At 40.6% G+C, this 13839-nt stretch overlaps 1 protein-coding gene across 2 annotated transcripts in view; it reads right to left on the bottom strand.

The window, feature by feature from the left end:
- pkp3b (plakophilin 3b) overlaps window positions 1-13839 on the bottom strand; it is a 30952-nt gene that overhangs the window by 1044 nt on the left and 16069 nt on the right. Inside the window, exons 3-14 of one of the 2 annotated variants that reach the window (XR_008608169.1) lie at window positions 12290-12882; window positions 11425-11548; window positions 10512-10716; window positions 10201-10360; window positions 8222-8330; window positions 6647-6811; window positions 6306-6476; window positions 4873-5026; window positions 4568-4763; window positions 4218-4305; window positions 2523-2890; window positions 46-154 (exon numbers count right to left, since the gene is read on the bottom strand). Coding sequence is in view for 1 of the 2 variants with exons in the window: in XM_055060133.1 (XP_054916108.1) it covers window positions 2849-2890; window positions 4218-4305; window positions 4568-4763; window positions 4873-5026; window positions 6306-6476; window positions 6647-6811; window positions 8222-8330; window positions 10201-10360; window positions 10512-10716; window positions 11425-11548; window positions 12290-12882 (2007 nt within the window). In the remaining variant the exon portion in view is untranslated. Of the gene's footprint in view, window positions 1-45; window positions 155-527; window positions 2891-4217; window positions 4306-4567; window positions 4764-4872; window positions 5027-6305; window positions 6477-6646; window positions 6812-8221; window positions 8331-10200; window positions 10361-10511; window positions 10717-11424; window positions 11549-12289; window positions 12883-13839 lie in introns of those variants that run through there. The other variant, XM_055060133.1, reaches the window with a different exon arrangement.

The following is a 13839-nucleotide window of genomic DNA, read 5'->3' as shown; positions in this document are numbered from 1 at the left end:
ATCAAAGGGACATTAAATGTTGCAAATCAATCTACTCCAGTTTACTGTAGATGCTGAAGGTTGTCTTCTCAGAATGCTGCTCATGATTCAGTCCCTCCTTGAGGTCAGTGAGTCTCTGAGCATTACGTGGATCATCCAAGGGTCAGAGATCCTCCTGGACAAGAGAATGACGCTACGATGAGTGGAAAGGAATTAGACAAAGACTTGCATTAAGATTTAAAAACTTCTCATAAAGCCTTTGTTCTCTTTTTTTCCCCCCATTTGATTCCCTTACATGTGGTCTTGGGAGCATTGGTCTGTTTTTGAAAAGAACAGGTTTCTGCCGATTAAGGAAATTTGTTTTTTCTAATATTCACAAAAAATCGTCACTACTGGGAGTTTCTGGTCCTTGACTGAAAACAAAAAATGCATGTGCAGAGGTTTAAGGGTAAGCAGATCAAATAGGTTTCAAACAAAAATAAAACTCATAGATAAGTTAGTAAGACACCTCTATTCAAGCAACAACAGATCAAAGCAGTAAAAAGCCCATATACAATTCCTCAACCTTTATTAAAATTATTGTTGTACTTATTTCACATGTATATTAAATGTATTTATTTTTTAGTTTCTAAACTTTATTACATTGGAAATTGCTACATGATCAAACCAGTTTAACAGGAAGAGGTGACGTCCTGAACAGGTGACAGAAATCATCTACAATTATAAAAGGAGAGTTGATGTCAAACAGGATTAAGAATTTAACTATTTAAAGGCCCTTTGTGTTATTCTACTTCTGAGATTGTTTATTCAGCACAGGGAGAGTTGTATTAAAAATGAAGAACTCACTCATAATACAGGTAACGGCACATTCACCCCTTTCTTTGCTGTATTATCAGTGATAACACAAAAAGTTTGAATTGTGACACAGTTACATAGAAGTTGGAGGCCTCAACATGTTTAATGTTAGACAGAACTACCTAAAAACACTGAATAGTTAAAGTAAAACTTGTCTTTACTATCAGTCACATGATGTACAGTAATGACTCATTTCAATGTTTTTAAATCAGAGCCTGCAGTGTTTTTTTTCTGCTTGTGGATTTTAGTTCTTACTCTTGAGTAGGAGCTTTTATTGGTAGATTATTGTCTGTAATGTAACTATTGATCAGAACTGATTAATCTAAGCCCACAGGGCAGTACTACATGACTCAGAGGAAGTGTACTAAATGCAAACACGTGAACTTAAATGAAGAGCTCACAAGCGCCAACCGTCAGAGTCCAAAACCCAAGTGGAAAACCAGTTAATGTTTGTAGACTTCCTTACCAGCAACAAGCTGAGGGCTTTCTTGGAACAAGTTTTTTAAAAATGCCGAGTAACACTGTAGTTAGTAGCTAACATTTCTATGTGATTTGTACTTTCAAACTTTAGCAACATAGTCACAAAAGGGGACATCATTACACAAAATAAACATTTCTTTTTACTGCAGATATTAGTAGGTTTTATACAAGGCAGCCATGTTGGATCTGGAGGTCAGAATTAGAAACTTCTATTCTGTTAACGCATTTTTCAACTGTAAAACCTCAAAACTTCTACTAACTATGAAAAACAGAATGCATGAACACACTGACTCCATGAGCCAATTATGTAATTTGCAATGACAAAACGCACACAAAAAATGAAAATAATCCAAGGCCTGCTGTGTTTAAGAAATTCTGTAGACTTGGTGGAACTTCATCTGGTTATTGAAACCTTTGAGAAGCACTGCTCTAACAATGACTGTGAACTTCAATATGTTTCATTAAAAACATTATTCATTTGTATTATCAAACTGTTATTGACATCAGGAGCTAAAACTAAATGAAACTGTGACCCTCAGAGGTGAGACTGAGAGTGACATGACGGTCTGAGGGCTCGGCAGGATGTCACGTCTCCTCAGCATTCCTCTTTGAGACAAGAATCCAGAGGGAGGAACCTGGGTGGCTCTTACCTCATTTTTCCACACTGCTATGAGGAGACAGTGCAAGTATAAAGTTTTACACAGCTTTGATTTGAATCACATAACTGCTGCATTTTACACTTTAATCACTCTTTCTCTTACATAACATTTGTGTCTATAACTCACAACTTAATTCTGATACTAGAATTAGTACATGAACTGCTTTGTAGAAAAACAGCATGCGTGTGTGTATTGGTGTGTGTTTTCACCCAAACTGGCAAGAAACTGAATGTGCAGGATGGACTGAGAGACACAGAATAAAGTGTCCAACACCTACAAGTCATCAGAGTTTTGGAGTAATTTCATGTTAAATATCCAATTTAAACATATCTACCAACATTCCAAATCCAGATAAACTATGTCTGTCTTCTCTGTTATGTTTCTTCAGAAAAGACATAAGTGTTCTCAAAAAGGGGCAAAATATTCATAAATATTCTTGATAAACCTTTTCAAAACTACTGCATCTAGCAGGTTTCTTCTCTGATGGGAGCTTGAGCAAAACTTTAGCTTCTAAAGAGAAGGGTGACGATGTGTAAAGCTTTCAGTCACCTCAACAACAAGAGACATTCCAGAAATGAGAAGAATCAGAACTAGGTTTAAAGTTAAAAGGGCAACTTGACACACACTAACAGATCTCTGCAGTCTGTATGTCTGAACAACATTAAGTCTGAATCTATTCTGTCAGGGATAAACCATATGTCATGTCAGAATCAGTCTAAAATAAACCAGCTACATATGACTGTCAAAAACATAACACAGGCATAAATCATTCAAACGGTTCCAAATGGAGGAATAACAGCTCCTGTGTTTGGTTCTGGTCGGTCCGTTTGCCTCCTTCTCGTCACTGCAGAATTCACACTGGGAGGAAACAGAGACTAGAAGCTGGGATCGACGAAGTTCTGTCGGGTAAATCCTCTCTGTCGAACACAAAGAAATAAAAAAAAAAACCCACTTAAAATAATACATTTGATGGAGCCACAGGATTCCTCCTGAATATTGCAGAGATTGCTGTTACCAAATGTTTGCTGAACACTCAGGCTGTTATCTCCACAACAACAGCAATGAAAGAAGATAAAAGTAGAAAAACATTATTTCACCATCCAGAAAATCCACCAGTCATCCGGCACATTCCACATCATGGTTGGAATAGTCATTTTTCATCTCGCTCTTTTTTATGGCTTTAAATCATTTTGTGTATGTGAGTCAGAAGCCACATGAGGGAGCATTCGGCTCGGCTCATGTAGGTTTTGTTTACTGTGTAAAGTTCAGTTTGGAATGATTGTGTGTGAGTTTGTTGGTGGGCTGATTATAGAGGAGAAAATCAGAGCTTACTGACTGCCAACGCCATCACAGGGACAAACAGACAGACAGACCCTGAGATAGATTCTCTAGTCCTGCTGAGTTCAAAACACACAAATACTGCTGGGACATCATAGCAGGAATGATGAAATTAGGGATGATTATGAAGCATATTTGTATTTTGTTCATAAATCTGATTTTAGAAAGAAAGAAACAAACAAACAAAAACTGTTTTCAGCTGAGATGGCTCAATCCTGATCTCCAGCTTGAGCCAATCAGTCATTTGCCAAAACAAAGGTAACCATTTTGTAACCAAATAGTCCACAGAAATGTTTGCTAGTGTATTAAAATGTCCACAAGCCTTCATGACAAGAGAAGGGAGAAAGAAGATGGACCAATGGGAAGCTGAGGTCAAGAAAAAAAAAAAGAGAAACCGATATGAGCAGACATAAAGCAGAAAACCATCTGGTGGAAGCAACTGGCCAACACCCACACACACACACACACACACACACACACACACACACACACACACACACACACACACACACACACACACACACACACACACACACACACACACAGAGACACACACACACACACACCCAAACATATGATAAAACTGAAAAAACAAAACCAATTTATATTGTCGTGAGTCAGGAATATAAAGTGGTGCACTAACTAAACTAGATGGACTGAGTCAGCTTAAAACTGCAACTTTTATTGGTGCTTTCTACCTCCAATGAGTGTGTTAATGAGGGGGTGTAAAATCTGTGGCTGCCACTCCACCCAAACCATCCAGACAGTAACTTTTTTAGTAGACCAGATTAAACTCCTTCTGCTTTTGTTTATAACTGAAACAGTAAAAGCTGGAGTCATTTTCACAACAGAGCTCTGTAGTGACCGAGAGTCACCAGTGGTGACTCACCACTGTACTGGACTCACCAGTTTGTAATCTTTGTGCAGCTTGTTGTACTGGAACATGTTGCAGAGCACGGTGGAGGCTGCCCTGGCAGCCCGGAGACTCCCAGAGCTAAACAGAGACAGCAGGCGGGTCACAGTGAGGGAGTGAGGAGGGGGACACACAGGTCAGACCATCACCAGTAAACATTTACAAATGACATGATAAATTCTATTGAGACTTCTCTCTGAGGGATCAGTGGCCACAGGATGAGCAGCAGCTTATCCTGAGGCTCAGGATACGGATGCAGACGATGAGGAAATATTCTGTTAGAACTGGAGGAATTAACTACACCTGACCTTTGACCTTGATCTGCAGCAGCTGTCAGTCCTACCTGTTGTCATGTGACGTTTTTATGCCCATCAGCTTCGGCAAACCGTTGAAGTAGGCGATATCTCGGGCAGCTAAAGAACTGCAGGTGACCAGATGGTTTAGGGCCCCACACATGTTGACCACCACCTCACTGGACGGGGTCTTCTCCAGGCCGTCAGCAGGCAGCCTGGACACGAGAGCGCTCACCATGATCTTAGCTGCCAACACAAAAGCCAGTCAGAGAGTTTTATATTTATTTCAAGAAATGATATGTAACATAAAGATACTTTTTTTATGGAGTTCCATTTCTCATTGCTGGCCTCTCACCCATGTGGTCTTTGTCTGCAGCGTGCCTAGTCAGGTTCCTGAGGAGGCCGGTCAGCGGCCTGAGGAGCATCTCACTGCTGCTGTCCAGCAGATCCAGCAGCATGGGCACCATCCTCTCCTGCTCACTCACCACGCTGCTCAGCACCGCTGGCCACTGACACACACACACACCCACACACCCACACACACGCACACACACACACACACACACACACACACACACACACTCGCACACACACGCACCACACCACACACACACACACACACACACACACACCCACACACACACACACACCACACACACACACACACACACACACACACACAACACTTCACTGCTCCAACCTGCTCCATTTACACTTCATTTCTTCTCCAAAGACATTTTATATGAAATAATCAAACAAGTTCAAGAAGTACATATTTAAATGAGATTATTTTGCGATATGAGTGTTCACATGCTCTTTATTTGGATACTTGATATGAGGGACTGCAGTAAAATCAACAACTTGCGTCCAGGAGGAGCAAATGCTGCGAGTCAGTAGTTGTTTCCATTACAAATGTGTAAATATTTGCCAATATTCAGTTGATGTCAAAAAAACACAATTTCACAACCGCAGAGTTTCCACTAAGTAAGAAATTAAATTAAAATCACATGACTGAACTTTTTCCCCCAATAAGACATTATAAATCATGGCAACAGCAGATGTAAACAGTTATATGCGATATCTTCATAATTCAGTCGTGGTGCTTGAACTTATCTAACAGCCAATCAGGTATTGGCTCGACAAGCCCTGCTTACTTGGGAGCGGCTACATATGTGGCATTTTGGGAAAATGTAGTCAGTGATTTCACAGAAGAGTAATGGATTCAACACGTTGGAAGAACAACTATTTGTGAACTATTTATGTGAGAACTCTGGTGGAACCAGCTGAACATTGTCTGAAAAAACAAAAAAAAAACCATCATACTCCTACTAGTCCTACTACTTCCTGTCTTCTTCTTTGTCATTTTCACCAGTAGTAACATCCAGCTGTTGTACATGTGACTCATGATGCAAAGAAAGCGTTATTAATAGAGTTTTGTAAAATACATTTGTTTTGATATGGCTGAAAACCACCTCATTTTATCGCAATTTTTTTCTTCAAAATTGGCGAGTTTCCATTAAGATAATTTATAGTACTTTTGTAATGTCAATTTGTGCAATTTTATGGCTAATGGAATAGCAGCTAATGACTTGATGCAATCTGCTGGGTTTTCTTAGTTAGAAAACTCATTAAACTAATTTAAATAATTAGCTTAGCTTGATAAATGCATCATTCGAAAGCTGCGTGTGATTGAATTGAAATAACATTTTTTCTTCAGACAACATTTGCTGTGAATTGGCGCTGTAGACATAAAGTGAATAGAAATGTTGTTTGTCATTGTGAGCCTACCCGTCCTTCTCCAGATGTGATGTTCTGCAGGGCTCCAACAGCAGCTTCCACTGCAGCTGAGCTGCTTTCACTGTTCTGCAGGACCTGCTTGTAGAGGGCCACGCCCTTCGGGTGCCACAGCCACTCAGAGTCCTTGGGGTGTGACAGTCTTGGAAGATTCCTCTGTTGAAGCTGTAAAGAAAGCTTCATTAAGTTACTTTGGACAATCTTCACCCACAGAGCACATGATTGCCAGTGGCCTGTTGGAACCACTCTACCCTGGTCCTCACTCTCTGAGTGGGCAAGAAATGCCCCTCTGTAAAAATCTTAGAAGTCTTTGCATCTGGTGACAAAGACCTCACCTCATTTTTCTTTTTGCTCTGCACAGTGAAGCAGCCAATCATCTCATCAGTTTTGGAGGCTGAAGCTCTGGATGGGCCCTCCAGGTGGAGGCGGACTGATGGAGGAAGCTCCATGTACAGCTGGTACGACAGATTCCTCATCACACACAGGGAGTTTTCCAAACCCTAAACACGAAGAAAACACAAGAGTCAACTTCAGACCAAATCTCATAATTTATTTTACGTGTAAGTTCTATTTATTTTAATCAATGGAACATATGGCTTTTTGATATTAAAGGATCTATAAGTAGAGGCTCTAGAGTAGGGGTGCCCAAAGTGGGTCCTGGAGGGCCGACATCCTGCATGTTTTAGTTCTCTCTGTGGTGGTACCAACAACCTTTTCAGCAAGTCAGAGTTCTCCTTAGACCTCTAATGAACCATCATTTCATCCATGTGCGTTAAACAATGGAGAACTGAAACATGCAGGATGCCGGCCCTCCATGACCCACTTTGGGGACCCCTGCTGCAGAGCAACAAACACATCAGATATTTCAGCTGATATTCGGAACCACACTTAGAAAGTAATTTGAAGAGTTAATGACTAAGTGTGGAAATGTTAGCAGTGACAAAATAACCTGAGACAGGATTGTCTTTACACCAAATTTCCCACAATTTAGAGAAAACCCACTGAGCTGCAGGTCAGGTTCAACAGTAAAAAAACACCCACAGACATCACAGAACCAATTAAAAGTCATGATCAGCCCACACATGAGCATACAAGGACCAATGCGGTCCCCATACTCTGACCTAGAGTATGGGAAACACAATGTAATGAGGTGGAAAGTCATGTGGGAGCTGAGCCTAAACACACAGCCTGGACGATGTTTGCCCTGCAAAGTGTAAAAAAAGTGCAATACAATCAAACATTTTCTGTTGTGCTATTCTGAAAAACCCATCAAACCAGTCACTCCCAGTGAAAAGATGTTTATAAGATTCTGACTTTAGACACAGAGAGCGCAGCGCCCCCTATGCCTAAGGAGGACACACGCTCCATGAATTAGAAGTCACATAATAAAAACAGACACATAAATTGTCAGCAGATCATGAATTTTGTCTTTAAATGTAGGTTAAATCTTAATATGTCTTCTGTTTTTTTATTCTATTTCCTTAATAGGATGCATAATTTGTGGAGCTAGGATTCCATGGTAACTGTCAGACCTTGTAAGAAATAATTTACCCAGCCATGTTCACTGGTCTGTGATCCGGTTCTAATACACCAGAATATTATTGTTATTAGCCAGAAACATTCCATTAAGATTAAAAATCTCTTATGCAAGGAAAACTTGGCCAAGACTGACAGAATTACTACCACTGGGTTAGTGAAAAACAGTAAAATCTCAACAATGGCCACAGCCTCTGTAATGACACCATCTTTGTTAATCATCAGATCTATCAGAGGCCATCATTCTTTATTATCTACTCAGAGTTGCTGGTACTTTAAGCAGTCTGTAGTAACTATGTCCAATGGTTCTGAAATCAGACCTCTTTGTGTGTACTACTGCATTATTTACAGCGTGTTAGTGAGATCAGGGTTACCTTATCCTCTCCTCTTTCCTCCAGCTGAATGTAGCACACCAGAGAGTCCACCAGACCCTGCATGCTTCTCATCTTTCGTCTCGTTCTCTCATTTACTGAGCTCAAGTTCCTAAACAAACACACACCAGGTAAACACACAAACAGACACATTTATACCCGACAGGAAACATGTCACTGCAGAGGTGACTTTGATCTGGTTATTATAAAATTCAACCTGTTATATCTCAGTTCTCGGCTGTCTGCAGAAAGGTGGCGCTGTCTCAGTGACTGCTTTGTAAAAGCAAAACAGAGGCTGCAGGCAGGGAGCAAATCTGGTTGTATGCATTGATTAATATTTAAAATTATATAAATATGACACTTTAAAGCTGCAGTATGTAATTTTTATGAAGAATATGTTTTTTACATATTTGTTAAAAATGTTTTGGCAGTTCGTTATGAAGAAGATAATCTGTGAAAACGTCGCCATCCTCCACCTCCTCCCTGAGATACCATTGCCATCTGGAGAAATACCCCACTACTGACCAGAAACAACCAATCAGAACCAGGAGGAGGGTCTTGGTACTGTCAATCAAACTTATGTACATGCTGCTGAATCTGCTGAAGGCGGAGAAACAACTTACAGTCACAGGAAAACTTGTTGTCCAACATCATCTGTGGTGATGCCAACTAGACTAAGCAGAAAGCAAGGAGGGGATAGAGACACAATGTTCAGTGCTACACAAGTTGTGATTGGCAGCACTAAGGCCCGTCTCCTGTCTCTGAATGGTTGTGTCTAGCTGGCACTGGGAGCCAACAGGGAAGCTCAAGGTTTTCATAGATTATCTGTCTGATATCAAACTCTCACGCCATAGTAACCGTTTCAACAAATATGTAAAGAAAACAAAAGTTACATACTGCAGTTTTAATGTCTCCATTTATCATTCTGCCTTGAACACCAGATGGTAGTGGATCATGAGGATCCCTTCTGTACCTTTGGGCTAAAAAGCACTAATCATTATGGATAAGTGTTTTGATTCAATCGTGGCCCCACAAATGGGATATTATTATTCAGCCCATAACACATATATAACCTATGGTGAATTTCAAGAATTTAAGTGATCACTAAGAGGCCTGGTGGTATGTTGTCATTAATAAGATCTGAATCAGACCATAATGACTCATAAAAATATTTATTAGGTTGTTAGAGAAATAAAAAAGAAAACACTGGAGAGTTTCTTTCAAATTGTAATTTTTGCTTGAATTATGTTGATAATGTTTTACTTGATGACCTCTGAGTGACAAATCTGACTGACTGCCTGAAATTTGAATAAAATTGTTTTTAACTTATGTTTTTAGTTCCAGTAAATAAAACCTCCTCAACAAATCGTTTTCAAAGCAACAATGTTTCTTGTGAAAATTCCCAGTTGAATTAGCAAAAATGTTTCAGAGTGTGCAGAAGTAAATTAAGTAAAAAATAGCTTACATAAGAGTAGTTTAGGTATTTTCACTCCTTTTTTTATTTGACACAACAGCTGAAAAAACATCAACTCTAAAAATAGTTATTTTGGATTTCTGCAGTAGGTGGAATTAGACACTTGCTCTGCTGGCTGCTGGGCCCCAGATGATCTCATGGTTTAGATATGCAGCTTAAAGTCAAAAATACAAAAAGTTTTGCAAAAAAAGCTCAAAGAGATAACATAATGGATTATTTTGTATCATTAATTTGGTTAATCTGTTGTTCACTTTCATTTAATCCTGGTTCAGATTTTCACAACACTTTTTGTTTGATCAGTTAGGAGATTAACAGGATGGGAGGTTTTGCTCTGGAATTAATAGGTGCTAATATCAGCAGAGTTGTTGTTGACACTGGGCTGCAGACTGTATGTTTCAGACTACTGTTGTCTGGTTGGACTTGCAGCATCACCAGCTTCCTGTCAGTGACTTTGTGTTTGCCTGTTAAGTTGCTCCAGTTTATGCGGGGCTTTTGGTCCAGTTTTCACCTGAGGCAGCCGGTGGTGTTGTTGAAGATCTCTCTCTCAGACGGGTTCAGAGGGATGCTCTTGCAAAGTGGAACTAGGATTTTCTCAGTTAGAAGTGGCAGCGCTTCCACAGCCAGCCTGTCCTTCAGGTTGTCCCTGGAGGACAGATTCCAAAGGACACCTAACACACAGACAAGATCAGAATCACTAGTGACACACACACACACACACACACACACACGTAGATTTCTTTTTTTAACACAGACTTATACTGTGGTGCATATTTGTTCACATGACAAGCTTCTTCCGATGTTGGGATGCTACATTCCTACCTGTAATGGTCTTCCACAGCTCCTCGTCGTGTTGGCTCAGGATGTTGACCAGAGCCATCAGTCCTCCTGCCTCTATCAGGGCAGCTTTGTTGTCAGCATTTTCATATATGAGATTCCGTGTAGCTGCTGTAGCATAGCGCTGCACCTCTAAATGATCACTGGAGAAAAGCTGCACGAGCGCCGGAACACCACCCAGAGCACGGACCTCGGACACACACAGACAACCTCTTACACACTTTGCACTTTTATCAAATCTATCAAAACTAAACTTTGAGTTTGGAAATGACTGACATTCCCATGTTCCTGTACAAAACCCTATCAGAAAAAAACATTTTACCTTCTGTTCTAATTCTGATTATATCCTCAGAATAACAATAACATTCTCAGAGTAATCTAACGTTCATGCAACAGTTTTTGAGAAAACTGGACTTTTGAGAATAACAAGAAAACAAAACACAGTGTGTGTGTGGGTCTTTTAGGAAAAAAATACAGACATCTATCAGTTCATGTTCACTTATTAGAGCTGGCTGCCAGTCTAATATTATTTGCATGAGGAAAAATTCTGTGTGTGCAGGGAACCAAAAGATGCCCAGGGAACTACACTCTACTAACTGTATATATATTCAGTGTAGACTAGTTGGAATATAATGTCTGTTATATTTAATGTTTTCTAAGAAACCTTCAGAATAATCGGAATACTGAACAGTTTTAAAACTAAACTCTCTAACGTACATTAGACAATGTAATGAAATGGAGGAACAAATCTACATATCTGTAAAATGGTTTTACAAATAAAAGTCAAGCGTATGTAGCCTGTATAGCCAGTTAGCCCCTATTACACTAACAAGCATGAATGAAATACAGGGCAACTAATATAGTCAAATTTAACCACAAACCATCAAACTTAAAGTACCTGGTTCTTGGCATCGGTGCTATGGTAACATTGATGTTGTATATAAGCAGCTCCCAAAACTTGCAGAGAAGTATTTGATTCGGAAAGATATCTGACAGCTGTGGGCATGTCAATGCTCTGCATCCTACACACACACACACACACATGCACACACGCACACACACCCACACACACCCACACACACACACACACACACACACACACACACGCACGCACACACACACACACACACACACACACACACACACACACACACACACACACACACACGCACACACACACACACATGCATACGTATGCAGACACAAGAGGAAAAGAATGACTATAATAATGCAGATTCATTTCATATAAAACTGTTTTAATAAGCCAGCATCATTCAGACTGTGAGCGATCTCTGCAGCCCTAATGTAGTTAATCTGGTTAGAAATGTGGGACAGTAAATATTTCCCTTGCTTGTGCACTTTGAACTAAATGTCCTCTGCAGTCAATGATTTTCTTCCACATTTATAGGTAAGCAGGAGACCTGTCCTCTGTCCCTGTCTGTCCCTCACAGACTGTCTTTATTATTATCACCTGTTTAAATCATCTAAATGATCATAAAAATAACCTTCTTGGGAAAGTGTTGAAAAACTACATCACTGAATGTAAGATGGAACGTAAAGCTGCTATAAAATTATGTCAACATTTATGATTTTTTTTTTAAGTGACAGAAGCTGACTGATCTGCTTCTGTCAGATCTGACAGAAGCAGATCAGTCAGATCTTCTAGATCTGTCTAGTCAGATCTTCTTGATATATGACAGACAAAGTTTCTATGAACAGTCAATCAGAAGCAGACAGATAAAAAATAAACTCAGTGTTCTCACTCTGCCAGAGGATCGTTGCTGTGTATGGAGGCGGCATCCATGACATCTGCTCCCTTGCCGACGCTCCTTAGAGAGCGTAGAGAGGCGGCCCGGTGCAGCTGGGCATACTGGGCCGAGGCGTGGTTGGTCCTGGAGGCATGATGCTGCCACTGCCCTGTCATGCTGTCCCCTGCACTAGTGAAGCCCCGACCGTTCCCCAGCCAGCCCTCCGGCCCCAACGCAGAGCTTTGCTGCTGGTAGTACTGCTGTCTGTTGGTGATTCTGTTGATGATGCGATGAGACGGACCTTTATAGGTGTACTGGTAGGGCAGCTCCTCATTCTGCCAGGGCCGTCTCTCCTGGGCCAGGATCCCACTCAGGGACCGCCTAAGGCTTCCGGGTAGAGGAACGCTGAAGGGCACAGAGGAAGACTCTGGGTGGAGCGGACGGGCCAGAGGTAGCGCTCTGTTGTCGTCCTGGCACAGGGACTTGGAGCGTTGGCTTCGACTTTGCATGTGAGAAGTGTGGAAGCTGGTCTGGACGGAGGCGCTTTCTTTATGCCTGACCTGAGAGCTGCTGGACATCCCAGAGGCCTGAGACGACACTGCAGACACCTGCAAAGTGGTTGGGCAGAGGAAAGCACATCTTAAGAGACTTTTCACACAGGAACGGGAAATAAGATTTGTTATCAAAACTGCACAAATGATACTCTGTTCAATATTATGATGTCACCAGGAGATTCTCAACCATGCAATCACAAAACTGAAGTTATTATCTTTGGACCTAACAAGGATCAATCTTATCTCAACGCACAGCGTCAGTTATTACAGTTAGAAACTATAGATCAAAAACCTGGATGTAGGAATGAACTCTGACCTGAACCTTCAAAGGCACATGAATACAGTTACAAAATCAGTCTTTTATCACTTAAAAACATTTCCAGAATTAAAGGACTGATGTCTCAGCAAAACCCAGAGAAACTCATCCATGTGTTTACCTTTATTCACATTGACTCATGAACAACATCTTCTCAGGTCTGCCTAAAACATTAATCCTCCAGCTGCAGCTGATCCAGAACGCTGCTGCAGTTCTGACTAAAACCAGGAAGATAGAGAACATCACCCAGTTCTACAGTCCTTCCACTGAGAGAACAGACATCACTAAACAGCTGAGAAGCAAAATAAATTATAGATCTATTGGTGTTGCATCAAGTTTCCAGACTTCTCAGGACTTCTGGTTCTGGTTTTGCTGTGCATCCAGAACCAAACATGGAGAACCAGCATTCAGCTTCTACGCTCCACAAAACTGTAACAAACTGCCAGAAAACTGCTGAAAAACAGAGTTCCTTTAAATCGATGACAAAAACGCAACTGCCTATTTGTTTTTGGACCATAGAAACGTTTTTCATGAAAAAGAAAACCCTTGGAGGGTTGAACAACACTGTATGTCTCATTTTATTTCATAATTATTTGATTAATTGCACACTGATTAATATACTTTATGTGCATTGATGATTTAAACAATTGAGAAGATGCAATGTCTGTTGCTAGTTTTCACAATTGTTGACTGCA

This window comes from Poeciliopsis prolifica, unplaced genomic scaffold (assembly GCF_027474105.1).
Source record: "Poeciliopsis prolifica strain line A6 unplaced genomic scaffold, Auburn_PproV2 SCAFFOLD057, whole genome shotgun sequence".
NCBI lineage: Eukaryota > Metazoa > Chordata > Actinopteri > Cyprinodontiformes > Poeciliidae > Poeciliopsis > Poeciliopsis prolifica.
Note: the sequence above shows the minus strand (reverse complement) of the source record. Positions and strands in the feature narration are given on the sequence as shown.